This window comes from Podarcis bocagei (assembly GCF_964188305.1).
Source record: "Podarcis bocagei genome assembly, chromosome: 2".
Classification (NCBI taxonomy): domain Eukaryota; kingdom Metazoa; phylum Chordata; class Lepidosauria; order Squamata; family Lacertidae; genus Podarcis; species Podarcis bocagei.
In genome coordinates this window covers 3,927,246-3,950,546 of record NC_138126.1, presented here as the reverse complement: position 1 = coordinate 3,950,546, position 23,301 = coordinate 3,927,246, and the positions used below count along the sequence as shown (strand labels likewise).

The following is a 23,301-nucleotide window of genomic DNA, read 5'->3' as shown; positions in this document are numbered from 1 at the left end:
AAGTTGAAAAGATTCTATTAAAAAGAACTTAGATATTGTTTTTGAGAGACTCATGTTGCAAGAAAACATAGAAGAATTTTGGTAAAAAAGAAATTAGGAAGTGAATTTATTTCATCAGACAGGAGTAAAAAGAGGGGTGGTGTTGTATATAAAAAATAAATATGAAGCAAGACAAATCTTTGTGGATCAAAAAATAATTATGGGGTACCTGAATGGGGTAATTTCATTGGAAATTGATAGAATGAGAAATAGGAATAGACTAGAAAGAAGGTAAACTACCCAAAACTTTCTTCTCTATGGTAGAAAGCTGCAATTTGATTGATGTGTGGAGATTAAAACACCCATTGGAGAAACAATATACAGTGGTACCTCGGGTTAAGAACTTAATTGGTTCTTGAGGTCTGTTCTTAACCTGACACTGTTCTTAACCTGAGATGCCACTTTAGCTAATGGGGCCTCCCGCTGCTGCTGCGAGATTTCTGTTCTTATCCTGAAGCAAAGTTCTTAACCCCAGGTACTATTTCTGTTGATTACCAGCTCCATCTGGTATGCAGGCTGAGACCCTATCTTCCCCCGGACTGCTTCACCAGAGTGGTGCATGCTCTGGTTATCTCTCGCTTAGAGTACTGCAATGCGCTCTATGTGGGGCTACCTTTGAAGGTGACCCAGAAACTACAACTAGTCCAGAATGCGGCAGCTAGACTGGTGACTGGGAGTGGCTGCCAAGACCACATAACATCGGTCTTGAAAGACCTACATTAGCTCCCAGTACGTTTCCGAGCACAATTCAAAGTAACCTTTAAAGCCCTAAACAGCCTCAGTCCAGTATATCTGAAGGAGCATCTCCACCCCCATCGTTCTACCCGGACACTGAGTCCCAGCACCAAGGGCCTTCTGGCGGTTGCCTCACTACGAGAAGCCAAGTTACAGGGAACCAGGCAGAGGGCCTTCTCGGTGGTGGCACCCGCCCTGTGGAATGCCCTCCCTTCAGATGTCAAAGAGAAAAACAACTACCAGACTTTTAGAAACATCTGAAGGCAGCCCTGTTTGGGGAAGCTTTTAATGTTTTTTAATATTTTGTTGGAAGCCGCCCAGAGCGCCTGAGGAAGCCCAGCCAGATGGGTGAGGTAAATAAGTAATAAATAAGTAAATAAATAAATAAATAAATAAAAGATGGTGATAAAAATTTCAGCTAGACCCTACAGGCACCATTGGAGGAAGTAATGAACAATATTTTGAAAAAAGGAGAAACACCAGAGACTTGGAAAGAAGCATATATTACACTGATACCCAAACCAGACTCAGACTTATGACAGGTTAAAAACTACAGGCCGATTTCTTTGTTGAACAGTGATTATAAACTATTTGCAAATATTAAGGTTTTCTTCCTGGCCGCCAGATGAAGGACAATATAAGGAATATTGTGAATATTATTGAATACTTGACGGCCAGGAATGAAAAGCAGGCAGCCATAATATTTGTGGATGCTGAGAAGGCCTTAAATTCTAGGGAATTTAAGATTAAAAACTTAGAAAGGATGGAAATGGGTCAATTGTTTATGAGAAGTTTAAAAGCAATATATTCAAGTCAAAAGGCAAAAATTATTGAAAATAATGTATTAACAGAAAATATTGAAATTACAAAAGGGACAAGACAAGGGTGTCCACTATCACCATTGTTATTCATATCGGTTCTGGAAGTTCTCCTGAATAATATAAGGTTAGCAGAAGGAATTAAAGGAATATCAGCCAGAAGGAAAGAATATAAAGTAAAAGCCTTTATGGATGACTTGGTAATAACAATTGAACCAATAACAAGTCCGAAGGAAGTACTAGAAAAAATGGAACAGTTTAGACAAGTAGCAGGCTTTAAAGTAAATAAAAATAAAAAGTTTCTTAAAAATATGGACAAAAAGATAGTGGATCAGTTGCAATAATAAACAGAAACAGGGGTGGTAAAGAAAGTGAAATACCTAAGAATATTGTTAACCTCCCAAAATATAAATTTCTATCAAGAAAACCACAACCAGGTATGGAATAAGATTAAGAGAGATTTGGAAGTGTGGGGAAGGATGAAATTGTCACTTTGGGGAAGGATATCGGTTATAAAAATGAATGTGCTACCAAAAAATGTTATTTTTGTTTCAGTCAATTGATGGAGTACACAGAATTAGCTAAGATGACCGGAAGAATCCGAGAACAGCGGGACCAAAAATTCCTGAAGGACTGGAGTAAATTTGTGAATTATTTGAAGGGCAATGGTGTTCAATTGAATACGCCTGTAGGATAACAAGAAGTCTTGTGAAAAATGGAGATAATAAATATTGTTAATAAGAGTTAAAAGATAGGATGTTAAGATTTTGATTATATAAACAGTAGTAAAGAGACAAATTGTCAACAGAAGAGAGATAGGATGAAATCATTAGAAGGGAATGATGGAAGTCACTGGCTAAAAGTAGCCAAGATGTGTAAGAGATGATAAGATGGATGTTTTGTTTGGAAAGTTTATGTTAAAAATCTTTAATAATAATAATAATAATAATAATAATAATAACAATAACATCAAAAACTTCCCTAAATAGGGCTGCCTTCAGATGAATTGACAATCTGAGAACACTCACAATGGTTGAATGGATTGCTTATAGACGTAGACTTTGTTTGGATGAACAAGGGCTCTGGTGCCTGTTTATGGACTCTGTGCTTATTTGCAACCATTGAGATGTGATTGGCCAGGACTAAGCCATTCTACTTGAAGTCTGGAATGTCATGTGGATTTATAGCTCTACTTTGTGCTTTGCTTTCCTACGCTCTGAATGCTGCTGTTTGTGTGAACTCTGTGGAGAGGCCAGTTTGGCGAAATGATACTGGACCCAAGTAGTCAGTGAATTATGAGCAGAATACCACAATTCCTTAATATCCTACAGATCTGGAAGGGCTCTTTCTATGTTCCTACACTCTGAAAGGAAACACACAAAGATACAGTCTCACAGAAAAGTGGAAGTACAGACCTCTCAATTTCTCCAGGACATGTCTCCGCGATTTTCTTTTTCAATGCAGCTGATGTCAGACTGGTGTATCAGACTCTCTCCTAAGTGGAATAAACAAAACAGAAGTGTTATTGATGTCCTATGTGATTGTTAAAAGTATTCAAAAATATTCATCTTTAGAAGCAGAGCTAACAAAGTATCTAGTTGCCCATTAAAGGCTAATAAAGATAAGATGGGCTTTGGTTTTTGGGGGCACCAGTCCGATGATGTAGACAAGAAAGCTCAAAATTCCAGGATTCCTATAAACTATAATCCCACCAATTTACCTTGTTTCAGTTTGTAGGATTGACAAGTTGACAAACAATAAAAAAATTCCTTCCAGTGGCTCCTTAGAAACCAACTCAGTTTGTTATTGGTATGAGCTTTTGTGTGCTACTGGAAGGATTTTTTAAATTTTGTTTCAACTATGGCAGCCCAACACGGCTACCTACCTGTATCTAGAATTTGACAGACCTTACTTGTAAAACAAGCGGTACCTTAGTTTGCAAACAGTCTGGATTGCATATGTTTTGGATTACAAACACTTCAAACCCGAAAGTCCGTGTCCCGGTTTGCAATTTTTTTGGGGATTACAACCATTTTATTTTATTTTTGGAATACGAATAAAAACTTTCGAGATGGACAAGACGACCCTCTTGCTAGCTCAATTTGTGCTTAAGAAGGTAACTGTATAGCAAGAAGAACAGAACAGGAATAAAAAGGAAGACAACTTCTTAGGATAAAGGAACTCAGTGGTCCCACAGTTACTCTGGAGAACTTCCTAAAGGTCCCTATAAGGTAGTCCAGGTAGAGAAGAGAAGAAAGCCCAGGTAAGGGAGGAAGAGTAAGAGATGGGAGAAGGAGGGGAAGGAGACACAGGAGGATTCTGGACATTTGGGTGGGGGAGTCCCAACCCCCAGGGCAACCCTTGTTTCTCTGAATCTGATGGTCTCCCCCTCCTCAGAGAGTGAAAAGGCCGCAGGAAAAGAAGAGAGGAAAGCGGAGACAGGAGACAAAGGAGGAGAAAGGGAAGAAGAAAGGACGATCCCTTCCGAAACGGCGTTCCTGACTTTTCTCTTCTGCCCTCCCTGGAGCTCTCAGGCAGCTGACCTGGCCAGGGGGTTGCTCTGCCCACCAGGTCTGCCCTCTGGAAATCTGGACCTCCTGCCAGCACAGAGGTGGGCCAGGACCACCCACACGGGACCCCCCCTCTGCAATAAACTCGAAGCCTGAGCGAGGGGGGAAGTTTCCGGTAACTTAAGGGAGGGGGTTTCTCCCAGGATCTTCCTGCCTTTTCTCTCCAGTGGCTGGACTTGGGAGAAAGAAGCATCCTGGAAAGAACTGGGTGGGTAAATGGGACCCCCCCCCTTTTCAAGGATCCCTCCCTGTCCCTCTCTCCCAGGCAGATTTCTTGCCAGGAAGGCAAAAGCCAAGGCAGCCCCTCTGGAGATTCCCCCGCCAGCGCCCAAGATGGAGACATCTCTTCCAAAAGGCCCCGGGTCTCTCTCTCTCCCCTCCCCCCCAGGGTTCCCCCCTCCCACGCCAAGGATGCTTCCATTGATCCCCCAGCCCCCCAACTTCCTATGCCCTCCTCCCTCCGTCCCTGAGACGCCCCTGCGCCCCAAAACCCCCCTTGGCTCCGCTCACCCCTCGCCCCCAAATGCGCGTGGCGAGGGTGCTTCCAAGGAGAAGGCGCCACGGAAACCCGGCAGGGGCTTCCTCTGTAGAAAGGACCCCTGCACCCCCGCCCTTGTGCATGTCCCATAGTGTTGTTATGGGGGGGGGTGATCTTTTGTGGGGGAGGGGCTCCAAAGGAGATGGAGCCACGCAAGTCCTGCAGGTCTTGGGTCCCCACTTCGCAGCGGGATTGCATGGATCCAGACCCTCCTGATGGGCCCCAGTAAAGGCGCTTTGGGGGAAGGTGGGGAGATATGGAGGGGTCTTTGTCCTTTCCTCCCCCCTTCCCCATTTCACCCCCCCATCCCTGCATCTTTACCCCTTTGTCCTCTCTTCTGCCCCTCCGCCTCCCTTGCTCGCTCTTCCGATGTCTTTTCCTGCAACAGAAAGAGCAGGGCGGGAGGAGTTGGTCCAGCGACGCCCCCCCCTTTCTCAAGCCCCTCCCGATGCTCCTTTTCCCCGCCTGCCAGGAAAAGTCCGGCCCATAGAGCTACGGGGCAGAGCAGCCCCTGCCGGTGCTCGGATGGGAACCTGCGCTGAGGATTTTCCCAGGGGTTGCATGGGAGGCCTCTCTATCTCTCTCCTCTCTAGGATAGAAGGGGGGGCTGTTCTTCTCTATGGGGGGGGGCAGTTCTTCCCTGCTGAGTTCCTCTGGGATCCTGCATCTCAGTCCGCAAGGCCCCTTTTCTGCGCTTTCACCAAGCCTGCAGGGCGGTTCTTTGGCCACTTCTTCCCTGCCTCTGCTTTACAGGAAGTGCAGCAAACTCTGCACATGCCCAGAGAATACTGTACGAACTCCCACCACACCGTTTTCACTTTTAGTTTGCCACTAAACGAACCACCAGTCAATAATGCAGGGCTCTTTTGCCCCACGTGGATCATGAACCCGCAACCCTGAAAGGAGGGGCCTCATGCTGTGCCCACTGAGCTCGCCCACCTTTAGCCCCTAAGGGACCGGGGCCCCTAGGAGTTGGCCCCTCTGGATGCACCTTTCCCAACACGGGAGCCTAGCCGAGCGTTGCCACGTCCAGAATCTGGTGGGATCCCATGGCGGGATCCGGATCCCTCCCAGTGCCTTGCCCACTTTCTCCCTGGGCAGAAATCCCCGAGCGGCGAGGCCACGTAAGGGTTAATCATAGAATCATAAAGTTGGAAGAGACCACAAGGGCCATCGAGTCCAACCCCCTGCCAAGCAGGAAACACCATAAGGGGAGAGAGAGAAAAAAGGCCCCTCTCTCCATCACCCCACTTCTCTTTCCCCTTGTTTTGGGAGGCCTCTGGGGTGGCAAGTCATTTGGGTGAAGGGGAGCCTCTGGGGCGGCTGGGGTGCAGAAAAGGCTGTTGGGGGGCTGAGAGATGAATTGGAGGATCCCCTGGGTGGGTGGGTGGAAAGGAAACCATGGGACCCAAGGCCTTTGAGGTCCTTGCAACCCCCTGCCCAACCCCCACGAACCCGGGGGTGGGGGAGAGCTCTTGGGGGGGCTCAGAAATGGGTGTCCCTTGAGAAGGGGGGAGGACTCCAAGTGGGGAAAGAGGGTGGGCCCCTGTATTTGACAGATGCTTTCTTTGTGACCCCTGCATTGCAGAGGGGTTGGACTAGATGACCCTGGGGGTCCCTTCGAGCTCCACAGTTTTATGGTTCTGGGGGGCAGAGGACAGATTGAATAAGTATCACCAGAAAACATTTAAAAACGGAGCTCCTTGTGTGACCTGAACTTTGGGTTCTCACATATGTTAATGTCCAAAATTCAGCATTTGATTGACGTTGGAGAGAGACTAAGTTGAGAAATAAGACCAAGGGTAGATATTGATATTGCTATGTATTAGATAAAATGTAAAGAAATATACAATAAGAAGAGTACATTCATTTGTAAAAAAGGAATATACAGTGGTACCTCTGGATGCGAACGGGATCGTGTTCCGTTACTTCCAGGTGCCCGCGGAATTCAACCCGAAAACGCTCATCCCGAAGCTACTTTAACCTGAGGTACGACTGTACAACGGGATAGACAGTAAGTCCAAAGTGTTGGAATATATATGATTTTGGAATAGTTTTTTGTCCTTGTGTCCCCCCCCCTTTAAGTATATAAACTTTGTATACAAGCTGAAAATTACAGTATAATAAGCCTTGTGATATAATATGATTATGTTAACCGATGTAACATAAGAACATTAATAAATAAATAAAACTGGAAGGCCCACCCCCCAAGTTTATTATTATTGGGCAAAAAAATTCCTGCAATGCAGGGGTTGGACTTGATGACCCTCGGGGGTCCCTTCCAACTCTGTAGTTCTATGAGTTCTCCCCCTCAGGCAAATCCTATCCTTCTCCCCAACTCCCACCTCAAAACAATCCCTCTTCATCTTCTCTCATATCAAACCCTATCTCTCTCCCTCAGAAATGGCTCCTTTTATTTTCCCTCCAAAAGTGCTGTTGTCCAATCAGAGAGAGGTTCCATCCCTCTGGTGGAATTTCTGGGGGACTGAATGAGCAGACTCCGGTCCGGCTCTGCCGTCTGTCCATCACACTTCTGCCTGACACCAACCAGTACAGGTCATCTGTAGGAAATTTCTGTCCTTCATCACAACCTCCAGACCTACTAAAGGTCAATACTTTGTAAGGAAAACTTCAGGAACCTGGAATCTCCATGTATCTACATCACCTTGGGTTTCACGATAGGGCAGTTCTAAGAGCAGAGGTGGGGAAAGCAGGAGTTTGCCTGTGAGAGGAAGAGTTTTGGGCTCCTTGTGAAAGGAAATTCCAGGAACCAGGAACAACTTCAGACAAGGCCTTTCCTAGGATGGAAAGAGAGTGAGGGAAATCTGACACTCCCTTATTCCTTTTGAAATAGTTTATTCCAGGCTTTAAGATACGGGGTAAGAATTTCCTTCCAAACCACCGAACAGTGGTTCATGGCCAGGGGAAGGAATAACACCTCAAAGAAAAACACAGTCAAGAGATAGGAAAATTCAACGTCCAGAAGGGACCCAGTTTATTGAGAGAAATGCTATTGCAATACCTCCAGTGACTCAAAACCAGAGGTTCATTTTAGTACAACTTTGAGAGGGATTTTTTGAGAAAGGTACAGGCATTAGCTCATAGAAGTTATACATGTAAGTGAAGGTCTGTCAGGGAGCTAAAATAGTTCTTCTGTCCATTATTTTGGGTATCCTGGTGTCTTGCTGTCTTAGGATTTACATTTCATTCATTTATTGTCCATCTCCCTGACAACCAGACCTTTAGAAAGTCCTTAGCTTACCATTCCAATGGCTCCCAACGAATGGGAAGAAGACTCAAGGGAAGAAGAGTCAGTTACATAAATTTTCTATTTCTAAACGTTTTAAACAATAGTTTGAAAGATAAGCAGGTGGAAGTCGGGGTTGAGAAGTCCACGGGGTGGCGCCATCGGTAATGGCGGATTCCCTCTGATCCGGAGGGACTGGCTCCACGGAAAATGGGTCTGTTCTGCTACGGTGAAGCGGGGACCCTTCAAAAAATCACAGGCAGATGAAGCCTGTGACCATGGGACTTGGCGGGCACCTTTCGCGCCCCCCAACTCGTAAAGGAACCCAGTTATGGGCTCGTGGCGCGGTGCTGAGAGTCAACTGCTTCTTCCGTGGAGCGAAGCCGCACAGCCGTTACCGGAGAGCGCTGCCTTTTTCCTGGGACAATTTGACTACAAAAACAACTACCTGTGAGTAGGTTAAATTTGGACAATTGGACTTCAAACAACGACTTGTGAGTAGAACGGACAATTGGATGAAGAAATTCTTCTTAATTTGGCACTGAAACGGGAAGGTCTAAACAGGAAGTCAGCCTTCCGTTTCTTGTAGATAGATTAAAGCAAAGACATGGCAAACTAGAGTTCAGAAAATCGTTTGTAAAGGATTAACTTTCACCATCTAAAATTGTTGAACCCCCTTCGGAAGCAGGAGAAGAGGGGGGAATTTTTCCGGACTGTTTAAATTTGCAGAAGAGAGTGTAAAGAAAAGTAATTTCCCACCGTCTTGATCCTGGGAGTGGGGTGTCAGGATTGACGTTTTTGGGAAGTTCATTGACTATAGACAAACGTCTTTGACAGACAGTTAAAAGAAGAGAAACATAGTGATTCCATTGTTCTCCTTCGCATTTTAAAGGAACAAATATTGACAAAATATCTGAAAAAGGAAACTTTGTTGTTAGATCTGCTTTTAAAAAAAAGAAGAGATGGATACAAATAGAAGTTCTTCCCCTAGAGGGAGCCTGTGAAACTGTTACTAAACTTGAGCCGGGGAGCTTCGCAGCTGCAATAGATTAAGATCGTGGGAACAGACTTCTGACCTTGCATAACAATGTACTCAGAAGCTTTGGTGCGTGCTTTCTGCAAAACAAGTGCCTTATTGGAACAGTTACATGAGAAGACGGACTTGATGACTGTTGCGATCAGAAATTTTGGACAGGTAGTGGGTATCTATATAGAACCCACCCAGGAACCAACTCAGGAGTGTGCTCTGACAGATCAGATGAGGGAGGAGGTTGTTGCTGGACCTTGGGTGGCAGAGATGGAGGGAGCTGTGGCCCAGCAGGAACATGAGTTGTTGGATCTGACAAATGAACTTGGAAAAAGCCAGATTTGGAGATAGAGTTTTGTTTGGATTGGAAATGGGGGGTTGGATAGACCCCCCTATGCAGGGATGTTTTGACTTTTCAAGTCTGGCAATGGGCCGTGAGATGTTTGGGGTTGTGGGGTTCCTTAACTCTGGAGGGACCTTGAAACATGTTTTTAAATACCACATGGAGTTTAGTGTGGTCTATGGAAAAGGGGCTGATCTGTCGAGAAGGGACAAAAATACTGTCAAGTTGGAGTTTCCATGAGTGAAAGGAGCAGGAGACAAAGTAAAGTACAGGTATAAACATGAAGAAGATCTGCGGAAGGGACATGGAAGAGACTTAGGGGCCTCGGACATAAGATTACCAGGTTAATGAACCAGATGGGTGGGATAGAAAGGACCGACAAAACCCAGGACCAGGAGGAAGGGACGTTGGATGAAGATTGGAAGAAAGTTTTAAAAAACTTTATTAGGATTGTTTTGTAAAATTGATGAATTTTAGAAAAATGTTGGAACGAAATTATTTGGCTTTAGCAGAAATGTTAAAAGAACTATGTAAGAATATGCTATGGTTATGAGAAATTGGTATAAATAAGATCTATGTTTTAAGTTTTAGGGTCTTTTATAGTAAGATAGGGTTAAAATAGATTAAGGTAATTTAATGACAGAATATTATGAAAAATGGAAAGGATTTGCTGTGATAATTAATAACTAGAATACAAAAAAGGGAGGAGTGAGGAGGTCGACGAAATAAGGTAATGACAGTTAAGGATTTGGGAATATTGGATTTGTTTTTAAAATTTTGTGGTTTATTTTTGCTTTTTGACTGTGATGTGTTATGTGTTTTGTTGTTTTTTGATTTTGATCAATTTGTATTTTTTCATTGCTGTTTCTTTTTCCTTTGTTTTTTCCTTCTTTTTCTCTTTTTTCCCCTGTAATTTTAAAATTCTTAATAAATATCATTAAAAAAAAAGAGAAGTCCACGTAGCCTAGAAATTATTAGAGCACTGAGACATAGCTTCCATCAGAGAAAGTAAGATGAAGGTAAGTACTGTAGGAAATTTCTGTCCCTCATCACAACCTCCAGACCTACTAAAGGTCAACACTTTGTAAGGAAAACTTCAGGAACCTGGAATCTCCATGTATCTACATCACCTTGGGTTTCACGATAGGGCAGTTCTAAGAGCAGAGGTGGGGAAAGCAGGAGTTTGCCTGTGAGAGGAAGAGTTTTGGGCTCCTTGTGAAAGGAAATTCCAGGAACCAGGAACCACTTCAGACAAGGCCTTTCACAGGATGGAAAGGAAGAGAGGCAAATCTGACACTCCCTTATTCATTTTGAAATAGTTTATTCCAGGCTTTAAGATACGGGGTAAGAATTTCCTTCCAAACTACCCCTCAATGGCCCATGGCCAGGGGAAGGAATAACACCTCAAAGAAAAACACAGTCAAGAGATAGGAAAATTCAACGTCCAGAAGGGACCCAGTTTATTGAGAGAAACGCTATTGCAATACCTCCAGTGACTCAAAACCAGAGGTTCATTTTAGTACAACTTTGAGAGGGATTTTTTGAGAAAGGTACAGGCATTAGCTCATAGAAGTTATACATGTAAGGGAAGGTCAGTCAGGGAGCTAAAATGGTTCTTCTGCCCATTATTTTGGGTATCCTGGTGTCTTGCTGTCTTAGGATTTACATTTCATTCATTTATTGTCCATCAACCTGACAACCAGACCTTTAGAAAGTCCTTAACTTACCATTCCAATGGCTCCCAACGCCTGGGAAGAAGACTCAAGGGAAGAAGAGTCGGTTACATAAATCTTCTATTTCTAAACGTTTTAAGCAATAGTTTGAAAGATAATTGGGTGGAAGTCGGGGTTGAGAAGTCCACGTAGCCTGGAAATTATCAGAGCACTGAGACATAGCTTCCATCAGAGAAAGTAAGATGAAGGTATAACAAAGGTACATATGTTTCATTCACTGTTAGGTTATACGAATTCTATCATATGCTAAATGGGTTAACTAATTTTACAACAGAAACACCAGTTCAGTCTCGACTTGAGAGGTTGGAAAACGTGGGGGCAGATCCAGAAGGCAGATCCAGCCCCCCCCAAGAGAAACTGCAGCAGCTGATCTAGAACACTGTTTCCCTCCAAGCCGTATTAATGGATCCTTCTCTAGGAGGACTTGGAGGAGCCACAGACCCTTGGGAAGGAGAGAGGAGCAAAGGATGCCCCACAGCCCCTCTGGAGAAGGTATTGACAGCACCCCAAACAGAATCACCCACCCAAGGCCATGTTTCTCTCTCTCCACCACCTTCTCTTCCCCCAGGGTTGCTTTTATTCATCTAGAGGAGTGGGGCAGGGGGTCTCTTTCACACCCCCTCTGGACACCCCAGGAACCGTGCTTTCTTCATTCCTCTATTCCTGCTGCCACTGGAAATAATGTTTTATCTGAACATTGTGCTCTTCAGAGAACCAAGGAAGAGGAAGGGTTGTAACACAATTAGTGTATTTGTTATAAAAACTACAGAATGGGTTTATGCACATAAGATGATGGCCTCACTTTCTGTGTCTTATTTGTTCATTTAGTATAATTACAACAATAAGTGTTATACGGTTGTTCGTATACTACTAATTTAACGAACCCTGTTTCCAAAGCATCACAACTTTCATCCTGTAATTTCCACAATGCTCTATTAGCAACCCCAAAACACCAACATTTCCAACTCTCTCTACCAAAGACTGAACTTCAGCCGACTCAAAGAGCATCAACATTGACCACCAGCATTGCAGGTTCACGCTCTCTGCAAACAGTTCATGACATATGATATTGCATTTACTATTGTGAGACATCACTTTCATTACTTGAATACATGGGTACAAATTTACATGCAGACACCAGAACTTCACATATATTCTATGTATCTAACGGCTGATGTATATTTAGATCTGCACTCCTACTGAAGCTCCTTCCACACTCCATGCATTTAAATGGTTTCTTCCCATGCAAGTTCACTACTGTTTTGCACTCTGACCGAAGCTCTTTAAACACTCCATATATTTAAATGATTTCTCAATGATGTATGTCTGTTGATGTGCTTCACTATCAGTAAAGCTCTTTGCACACACAATCCTCACATTTAAATGCTTTTCCCCCTGCTGTGAAAGTTCTCTGGTGTCTTTAAAATGTCCGCTTTTACCGAGGCTCTTTCCACAATCCTTACAATTCAATGGTTATTCTCTGGTGTGAGTTCGCTGATGTCTCTTAAGGTTTCCACTTTGACTGAAGCTTTTTCCACATTCCATACATTTAAATGGTTTCTCCTTTGTGTGAGTCTGTAGATGGCTTCTAAGGGTTCCACCATTACGGAAGTTCTTTCCACACTCCATACATTTAAATGGTTTCTCCCCTGTGTGTGTTCTTTGGTGGCTTTTATAATTTCCACTTTGACTGAAGCTCTTTCCACAGTCTATACAGTTATATGGGTTCTCCCCTGTGTGAGTTCTTTGGTGCAGTCGAAGGTTTTTGGTTGAAATGAAGCTCTTTCCACACACTATACATTTATATGGTTTCTCCCCTGTGTGAGTTCGCTGATGTATTCTAAAGGTTAGACTATGACGAAAACTCTTTCCACACTCCATACATTTAAATGGCTTCTCCCCTGTGTGAGTTCTTTGGTGGCTTTTATAATTTCCACTTTGACTGAAGCTCTTTCCACACTCTTTACAGTTATATGGGTTCTCCCCTGTGTGAGTTCTTTGGTGCAGTCTAAGGTATCCACTTTGATTGAAGCTCTTTCCACACTCCATACATTTAAATGATTTCTCCCCTGTGTGAGTTTTCAGATGTGTACTAAGGTTTCCACTTTGACTGAAGCTCTTTCCACATTCCATACATTTAAATGGTTTCTCCCCTGTGTGAGTTTGCTGATGTATTCGAAGGGGCCCACTTTGATGGAAGCTCTTTCCACACTCCATACAGTGGAATGGTTTCTCCCCTGTGTGAGTTTTCTGATGTGTTCTAAGGTTTGCACTTTGACTAAAGTTTTTTCCACATTCCATACATTTAAATGGTTTCATCCCTGTGTGAGTTCGCTGATGTATTGTAAGGGCGTCCCTACGACCATAGCTCTTTCCACATTCCATACATTTAAATGGTTTCTCCCCTGTGTGAGTTTTCTGATGTATTCTATAATTTCCACTTTGACTGAAGCTCTTTCCACACTCAACACATTTAAATGGTTTCTCCCCTGTGTGAGTTCTTTGGTGCAGTCTAAGATATTCACTTTGATTGAAGCTTTTTCCACACTCCCTACATTTAAATGGTTTCTCCCCTGTATGAGTTCGCTGATGTGTTCTTAGGTTTCCATTATGAACAAAGCTCTTTCCACACTCCATACATTTGAATGGTTTTTCTCCTGTGTGAATTCGCTGATGTGTTCTAAGCTGTCCATTTTGACTGAAGCTCTTTCCACACTCAATACATTTAAATGGTTTCTCCCTTGTGTGAATTCTTTGATGGATTCTAAGTGCTCCATGCTGACTAAAGCTCTTTCCACACTCCATACATTTAATTGGTTTCCCTCCCTTACGAGTTTGTTGATTTTTCCTAAGAGTTTTGCTCCAGTTCAAGCTCTTTTTGCACTGCATAGCTTTAGATGGTTTCTCTTCTGTTGAGTTCATTATTTTAAACTCAGTGTACACACTGACAGACTTTGCCTTCATTATTCTCAATGAAATTGAAGGTGTCTCCTCAGAATTTGGATCACCTTCTCCTTTGGGAGAAAAGAAAATCATTTTAGGGTTTCACGGTAGAGGGAAAAGGAACTTAACACAAAGTGAGTCTAATTAACACCACCGTCTTTTTTTTAAAAGCATCTCCTAAATTCTCTCCTCTCTTCTCTATGTCTCCCTGAGGAAGTATGGCCAGGGAATGGACCACCTGATCTCATGCCCTTCTTGTAATATAGAACTATCCTCGTGGAAATTATCTGTCCAGGACTCTCACTTTCCTTTCTCCTTTGGGTGGGTGGCTAAGCAAATATGTGTGACACTGAAAAAGCTGAATTCTAACGGGAAAAATGTCAGAAGAAAATATCCTTTGGAATAATATACCAATTGCATGTAAGCTGTCAATTGGATTACAAAAGTGGATTATGTCTTTCCTAAATGTGGCCAAGAGAATGATACTATAAATTAAAGGGGGAAAATATGCTCCAACTTAATTAATCAATCAATTAATTATAATATGTTATTCAAACCCCAGCCATCCGGCTGGGTTTCCCCAGCCCTCTGGGCAGCTCCCAACGGAATATTAAAACATGATTAAACATCAAACAGTGACTTCCGGTTGGTCCGCAGAGCTGAGAAGAGACGGGACTCAGCCCTTAGGGGAGAGTTCAGCTCTTTGCGAGACAAAGGGGGAGTCTGCAAGGGCGCTGCAGCCCCCCCAAAACACTCAAAAGGATTATTTTGAGGCCAACAGCACTATAAGGAGGTCTCTCCACCACCGAAAATGCCCCCCTTGGGCAGCGGAAAGTGCTGCGAAAACGGAGTAAGATTCTAATCTCTTACAGCGAATAAAAATAATATAAATAATAAATAATAAATATACTCTTTTAGTTTTGAAGATTTGGTTTACTGAAAGGGAGGTGGAAATCCCTAAAAAATAAACTTATTTGAATCCCTTTGGGAGTTGAAGACCGCTGGAGAAGGAGCTTCTGGCTTTTACTTTTGATTTTAATTGAAACTTCGCAATTTGAAGAAACATATGTTTATGGAGCTATTCTTGTGAGTTAAAATACCAGACCAGAAGAGACAAATATAAAAAGACTGCAAAGTCTGGTACTGTAAGAAAATTGAAAAGATATTTACAGGAAGAGACTTGGTTGACATCCCTCCCCCCTTTTGGTTGCTGAGCATGGTGGATTTATTTTTTCTCTCTCTTTTAACTTCACCTTTTTCATTGTTAAGACATTATAATTGTAGTGAATACCTTCCTCTTTTCCTTTCTCCTGGAATATAATGCAGTGGAAGTTGGATTTAGCCACCAAGAGGCAGAATAATTTGGTTTCGTTGGGACATGGTTTTGATTTCTTCTTGCTCTTGGGACGGGGATACAGTGGAAATCTGTGGATTAGCCAACCAAGTGGCGGAAGACGTTTTCTCTTGCTTTCTTTTTTTTTTTGTACAAATAATTACTGGATTACTGCAGCATTTACCCTTTGTCCCTCTCTCGGCTATATACATTTGATATAGAACTGGTTGGAGGTGAAAGGGCCACCTAGTGGTGAAAGAGGAAATAACAGTTTAAGAATGACATCAACACAGAAAAAAGGAGGGGAGGGGGCAACACCAGGAGGGACCCGGAGAGGGTCAAAGCAAGAAATGGAAGGGAAAGGAGATGTTGCAAGACTGTTTTTGTAACAGAAGACAGATATTAAAGAAATTAAACAAATGAGAAAAATTTAGAGGAAGGATTGAAACGTATGCAACGAGAAGTAAGGGATTTAAAAAAGAAGGATGAGAAAAATAAAAGTGCAGTGTCAGAGCTGAATAAGGAACAGTAGGAATTGTGGGGTGCAATGTGATGCAAAGAGAGACAAATTTGAGAATCAGATCTCTCCCAGAAACAGCAGGAGAATATTTTAGAAAAATTGATTATTGAAATTGCAAAATGAGTAGGAATTGAAAAAGATGAATTTGCCAAAACAGTATTGAATGCATTTAGGATAAAAGTTAAATTAAAAAAATGGAAAGTTTCCAGGAAGTTGTTTGATTATATTTAAAGATAAGATGAGAAATTTAATTTTGCTAAAAAAATAGAGAAAAGAAGCTCTATATTGATGGCGCAATGATAATCATATTTAAGGACATTTCACTTCGTTTGCTGAAAAGACACGACAGATATAAACCTCTGACACAAGTGCTGAGAAAAAACAATATAGATTTTAAATGGGAGTATCTGGAAGGAGTCTCATTCTACTACAAGGAAAAGAAATTTAACCTGAAAAAGATAGATGAAGTAAAAAATTTCCTCCGAAGGTACAGGGAACTGGATAAAGAGGAAGAAGGGGCAGTAGCTGCAGCAGCAGCCAGAACAGATACCATAGACCAAGAAGAACATAAATTAAGAGAAGAAGAGGAAGGACAAGTTTAAAAGACTCTATTTCATGAATAAATAGTAACAAAAACAAAATGGCATTAAAACATAGAATGTTAATGGTTTGAAGAACAAAACTAAAAGAAATAAATCTGAAAATATTCTATTAAAAAAACTTATGTATTTGTTCACAAGAGACTCATGTTGCAAAAAAATAGGAAGAATTTTGGTAAAAAAGAAATCAGGAAGTGAATTTATTTCATCAGACAGGAGTAAAAAGAGAGGGGTGGTGTTGTATATATAAAAAAGTGAAGTGAGACAAATATTTAAGGACAAAGAAGGGAGGAAAACTGATAATTGTCAGGATTTATGCACCAAATGGCAGTAAGACTGAATTTTATAGAAAGTTGGAAGAGAAATTATTTGACTTTGTGGATCAAAAAATATTTATGGGGGACCTGAAGGGGGTAGTTTCATTGGAAATTGATAGAATGAGAAAGAGAATAGAATCAAAAGAAGGGAAACTACCCAAAACTTTCTGAGAAAAGAAAAAAATGGAAATTTTAAATGAGATAATGGAAAATGGAAAACAAACTAGCTAAAAACCCAAATGATATAATGATTAATCAAAATATTAAGATATTACAAAGTCAATTTTCAACAATTGTGAATCAGGAAGTAGAATGGAAAATTAAAAAGATGAAACAAAAGAACTTTGAAAACGCAAATAAACCAGGAAAATGGCTAGCATGGCAGATAAATAAAAGAAAATCTCAAAATACATATATAAAATTAAAATTGGAGAGAAAGAAATAGAGAATCTGAAAGAAATAAGAAAATGATTTGTAAATTTCTATAGACAATTGTATAAAAAAGCTGGAAAAGAGAACATAGTCAAAGTAGAAGAATTTTTAAAGAAGAATGGAGTGCAACAAATCCGAACAGAAAAGAAGGACAGACTGAATGAATTAATAGAAGTGGAAGAAATTTAGAGAGCAATAAAGGACTTAAAATCAGGAAAAGCACCAGGACTGGATGGAGTTACTGCAAGACAGAAGTACCGTTTTTAGGGGACAGGAGGCAGGTGGGTGTGGATGACTCCCTGGTCCTGAATGGGGTAACTGTGCCCCTGAAGGACCAGGTGCGCAGCCTGGGAGTCATTTTGGACACACAGCTGTCCATGGAGGCGCAGGTCATTTCTGTGTCCAGGGCAGCTGTTTATCAGCTCCATCTGGTACGCAGGCTGAGAACCTATCTGCCCACAGACTGCCTCGCCAGAGGGGTGCATGCTCTGGTTATCTCTCGCTTGGACTACTGCAATGCGCTCTATGTGGGGCTACCTTTGAAGGTGACCCAGAAACTACAACTAATCCAGAATGCGGCAGCTAGACTGGTGACTGAGAGCGGCCGCAGAGACCACACAACACCGGTCTTGAAAGACCTACATTGGCTCCCAGTACGTTTCCAAGCACAGTTCAAAGTGTTGGTGCTGACCTTTAAAGCCCTAAATGGCCTTGGTCCAGTATATCTGAAGCAGCATCTCCACCCTCATCGTTCTAGCCGGACACTGAGGTCCAGCACCAAGGGCCTTCGGGCGGTTGCCTCGCTGCAAGAAGCCAAGTTACAAGGAACTAGGCAGAGGGCCTTCTTGGTAGTGGCACTCGTTCTATGGAACACCCTCCCACCAGTTGTCAAAGAAAACAATAAGTACCAGACCTTTAGAAGACATCTGACAGCAGCCCTGTTTAGGGAAGCTTTTAATGTTTGATGCATTACCGTATTTTAATATTTTGTTGGAAGCCGCCCAGAGTGGCTGGGGAAGCCCAGCCAGATGGGCGGGGTATACGTAATAAATAGTTGTTATTGTTATTAAATATTATAAAAAATTCAGCTAGACCCTACTGGCACCATTGGAGGAAGAGATGAACAATATTTCGAAAAAAGGAGAAATACCAAAGACTTGGAAAGAAGCATATATTACACTGATACCCAAACCAGACTCAGACTTATTACAGGTTAAAATCTACAGGCCCATTTCTTTGTTGAACAGTGATTATGAACTATTTGCTAATATTAAGGCTTTCTTCCTGGCCGCCAGATGAAGGACAATATAAGGAATATTGTGAATATTATTCAGTACTTGACAGCCAGGAATGAATAGCAGGCAGCCATAATATTTGTGGATGCTGAAAAGGCCTTTGATAAAATATCTTGGGAATTTAAGATTAAAAACTTAGAAATGATGCAAATGGGTCAATTGTTTATGAGAAGTATAAAAGCAATATATTCAAGACAAAAGGCGAAACTTACTGTAAATAATGTATTAACAGAAAATATTGAAATTACAAAAGGGACAAGACAAGGGTGTCCAGTATCACCATTGTTATTCATAACGGTTTTGGACGTTCTCCTGAATAATATAGGCTTAGCAGAAGGAATTAAAGGATTATCAGTCAGAAGGAAAGAATATAAAGCCTTTGTGGATGACTTGGTAATAACAATTGAAGAACCAATAACAAGTGCTAAGGAAATACTTATTTGCAACCATTCAGATGTGATTGGCCAGGACTAAGCCATTCCACTTGAAGTCTGGAATGTCATGTGGATTTATAGCTATTCTTCGTCCTTTGCTTTCCTACGCTCTGAATGCTGCTGTTTGTGTGAACTCTGCGGAGAGGCCAGTTTGGCGAAATGATGCTGGACCCAAGTAGTCAGTGAATTATGAGCAGAAAACTACAAGTCCTTAATATCCTACAGATCTTATTGGACCCAAAATACTACAATTCCTTAATAACCTACTGACCTGGAAGGGCTCGTTCTATGTTCCCACACACTGAAATGAGACACAAAAAGATACAGTCTTACAGAAAAGTACAGACCTCTCAATTTCTCCAGGACACGTCTCCGTGATTTTCTGTTTCAATGGAGATGAGCTCAGACTGGTGTATCAGAGTCTCCCCTAACTGGAATAAATAAAACAGAAGTGTTATTGATGTCCTATGTGACTGTTAAAAGTATTCAAAAATATTCATCTTTAGAAGCAAAGCCAAAGGTATCTGTCAGCCAATTAAAAGATATGCCAATAAAGATACGATGGCACTTGTTTTTGTGGGCAGCAGTCCGATGATGTAGACAAATAAACTCATTTCACCATTAACCTGTGAGTCTCTTTGTAGATTTTGCAGGTTTACTTCAGAAACTGTAGCAAGGAAAGTTACAGGTGGACAAAATCACAGGATTCTTATAAACTATAACCCTACCCACTTACTCTCTTGCACAGTTTGTAAGATTGGCAAATTGACACACCTTGCTTGTAATACTGGCAATCCCCGTCCTGCAACCCAGTCAGATGGGCGGCATATAAATGAACTATTATTGTTATTCAGATACCTACACGTAAATCCTCCAGCAATGGACATTGTCTATCATGATATTGGGTCCTTTACCCTTGAAGCCCACCAATATATCAATGATATATGAATCCCGAAAGCATTTTCATAGCACCCTCCACCCATATTTTTGGATTGCTGTACAGTGGTACCTCGGGTTACAGACGCTTCAGGTTGCAGACTCCTCTAACCCAGAAATAGTACATCTGGTTAAGAACTTTGCTTCAGGATGAGAACAGAAATCGAAACTTTCGAGATGGGCAAGACGACCCTCTCGCTAGCTCAATTTGTGCTTAAGAAGGTAACTGTATAGCAAGAACAACAGAACAGGAATAATAAGGAAGACAACTTCTTAGGATAAAGGAACTCAGTGGTCCCACAGTTCCTCTGGAGAACTTCCTAAAGGTCCCTGTAAGGTAGTCCAGGTAAAGAAGAGAAGAAAACACAGGTAAGGGAGGAAGAGTAAGAGAAGGGAGAAGGAGGGGAAGGAGACACAGGAGGATTCTGGACATTTGGGTGGGGGTGTCACAACCCCCAGGACAACCCTTGTTTCTCTGAATCTGATGGTCTCCCCCTTCTCAGAGAGTGAAAAGGCCGCAGGAAGAGAAGAGAGGAAAGCGGAGACAGGAGACAAAGGAGGAGAAAGGGAAGAAGAAAGGAAGATCCCTTCCGAAATGGCGTTGCTGACTTATCTCTTCTGCCCTCCCTGGAGCTCTCAGGCAGCTGACCTGGCCAGGGGGTTGCTCTGCCCACCAGGTCTGCCCTCTTGAAATCTGGACCTCCTGCCAGCACAGAGGTGGGCCAGGACCACCCACACGGGACCCCCCCCTGCAATAAACTCGAAGCCTGAGCGAGGGGGGAAGTTTCCGGTAACTTAAGGGAGGGGGTTCATCCCAGAATCTTCCTGCCTTTTCTCTCCAGTGGCTGGAAAGAAGCATCCTGGAAAGAACTGGGTGGGGAAATGAGACCCCCCCCCTTTTCAAGGATCCCTCCCTGTCCCTCTCTCCAAGGCAGATTTCTTCCCGGGAAGGAAAAAGCCAAGGCAGCCCCTCTGGAGATCCCCCCCCCCCCAGCGCCCTAGATGGCGACATCTCTTCCAAAAGGCCACGTGCATCTCTCTGTTCGGCAGCGCTCTCCCCCCCCCCCCCCGCGCCAAGGACGCTTCCATTAATCACTCAGCCCCCCAACTTCCTTCTGCCCTCCTCCCTCCGTCCCTGAGTCTCCCCTGCGCCCAGATGCCCCCCCCCTGGCACCATTCAACTCTCGCCCTGCGCGCCCAATATCTCCCGAGCGCGCCCACCTCTCCCTCCGGAGGGGCCTCGCAAGACGAGCCACGGACGGGGGGGGGGGGGGAGAGGGACGGAAGGAAGGAAGGGGGGGTGTCTCTATCCAGGCCTCTCTCTCGCCTTTTCATCCTTTCATGGACTCCGTCTATCCCCCCAGGAACTAATGTTCGGGGGGGGGGGTGCTTCAAAGCAGAAGGCGCCACGAAACCCTGCAAGGACGTCCTCTCCAGAAAGGCCAACTGCACCCCCCCCCGTGCATATCCCATAGCCAAGTGTAATGGGGGGGTGATCTCTTGTATTGGAGGGGCTTCATCGTCCCATGTAAGATCTGGGTTGTTTGGGGGGGAATAGGTCTTTGTCCTTTCCTCCCCCCTCCCCATTTCACCCCCCCTTGCCCATCCCTGCATCTTTACCCCTTTGTCCTCTCTTCTGCCCCTCCGCCTCCCTTGCTCGCTCTTCCGATGTCTTTTCCTGCAACAGAAAGAGCAGGGCGGGAGGAGTTAGTCCAGCGACGCCCCCCCCCTTTCTCAAGCCCCTCCCGATGCTCCTTTTTCCCGCCTGCCAGGAAAAGTCCGGCCCATAGAGCTATGGGGCAAAGCAGCCCCTGCCGGTGCTCGGATGGGAACGTGAGCTGAGGATTTTCCCAGGACTTGCATGGGAATTGCTTGGGGGAGGGGGAGTCAGGCGGGGATGCGTCTCTATCTCCTCTCTATGATAGAGGGGGGGGGGGGCTGTTCTTCCCTGTTCAGTTCTTCCTATACTGGACGCTCTGGCGTCCTGCACCTCAGCTCACAAGGCCCCCTTTCTGTGGTTACACCAAGCTTGCAAGGCGGTTCTTTGGCCACTGCTTGCCTGCCTCTGCTTTACAGGAAGAGCAGCAAACTCTGCCCATGCCCAGAGAATACTGTATGAACTCCCACCACACCGTTTTCACTTCTAGTTTGCATTTGAAGCAACTGAAACTGGAGGATTTTCAAAACTGCGGTCACGTCTGGGGATTGCACCTTGAATACCATTTTGGAAGACTGAAGTTGCAGCTTTGTTTGCTTTGCAAGGATTAAAAACTTCAAGAATGAGTACTTTACCCAGTTACCTTGGAGGAGGTTCCACTGAATTCATTGGGATAGGTCAGTTTGCAAAGCACGAGAGTCCTAATCTCAGGGTTGTGGGTTCAAGTCTCACACTGGGCAAAAAGATTCCTGCATTGCTGGGGGTTGGACTAGATGACCCTTGGGGGTTCCTTCCAACTCTGCAGTTCTATGATTAACCACCAGTCAAGAATGCGGCAGACTCACCCCACTAACTGCCTCCCTTTAAATAGAGTGTGCACACCTAACAGTACACCAACCTCAAAGATCTCACCCATTTACCAGTTTATCTTGTAGTGAGTGAATAGAGACTCAGACAGAAGTTGAACAAACAATCATGAAAGTTTCATTAACAAAAAAGAAGTTTGTGAAAGAAAGTGGGTCAGGAAATGCGTTTTCCTAGGTAGAAGTCTATTTATTTACTTAAACTATAAACTGTCTCAGGATTAAACACAGTGTTACTTAATCTCTCTTTACTCAAATAGCAGTTGTTATACTTCAGTTTCTGTTACAGTGGTGCCTCGCAAGACGAAAATAATTCGTTCCGCAAGTCTTTTCGTCTTGCGATGTTTTTCGTCTTGCGAAGCACGGTCCGTCGCAACTGCGCCTCTTCAAGCGGCTTTAAGAAAAAAGCGCAAGACTTTTTCGTCTTGCGAAGCAAGCCCATAGGGAAATTCGTCTAGCGAAGCAACGCAAAACGGAAAAACCCTTTCGTCTAGCGAGTTTTTCGTCTTGCGAGGCATTCGTCTTGCGGGGCACCACTGTACTTAGTTATGTCAGGTGATTCAGTTAAATACTGATAATACAATACATCTTCCTTCCCCGATCAATGCCCTGGTTCATGAGCGAGGGGCACTTTCCCCCAGCTCCCCCTCTCTAAGCAATCCCACTCCTGAGGTAATTCCAAAATGGCGTAACAGACCCAGGGGACTCCCTTCCCCCTTGTGACTGGCTTGGGGGGTCTTCTCTCCCTAGAAGAACTGACCCCTCCTGACTGGAAGGAGACCCAGGGGGTACCTGAATCTCCCCAGGATCTGCTTCTTCTGCTTCAAGAGTCAGCCCTCCCAGGACACCAGCTTGTAGATCTTCCCCAGACCCCCAACTTGGTCTCCCTCTCCAGGCTGGGAGGGTCTTTCCTCTCTCAGGG

The 23,301-nt window shown here is 43.6% G+C and overlaps 2 protein-coding genes across 3 annotated transcripts in view; both read right to left on the bottom strand.

Moving 5' to 3' along the window:
• The window catches only part of LOC308580936 (uncharacterized protein), a 47,400-nt gene extending 44,008 nt beyond the window's left edge, over positions 1 to 3,392 (bottom strand). The window contains exon 1 of one of the 2 annotated variants that reach the window (XM_081183258.1): positions 3,008 to 3,392. The gene's annotated coding sequence lies outside the window, so the exon portion shown is untranslated. The remainder of the gene's footprint in view (positions 1 to 3,007) is intronic. The other variant, XM_081183256.1, reaches the window with a different exon arrangement.
• Positions 3,393 to 10,749: 7,357 nt separating this feature from the next.
• On the bottom strand, positions 10,750 to 19,211 carry LOC308580788 (uncharacterized protein). Its single transcript, XM_081182960.1, has 2 exons — positions 19,195 to 19,211; positions 10,750 to 14,064 (listed from the first exon to the last, which is right to left on the bottom strand). The coding sequence occupies exon 2, from the start codon at positions 14,012 to 14,014 to the stop codon at positions 12,524 to 12,526; it is 1,491 nt and encodes a 496-aa protein (XP_081039086.1). The 5' UTR covers positions 14,015 to 14,064; positions 19,195 to 19,211; the 3' UTR covers positions 10,750 to 12,523.
• Between the last annotated feature and the right edge of the window lie 4,090 nt (positions 19,212 to 23,301).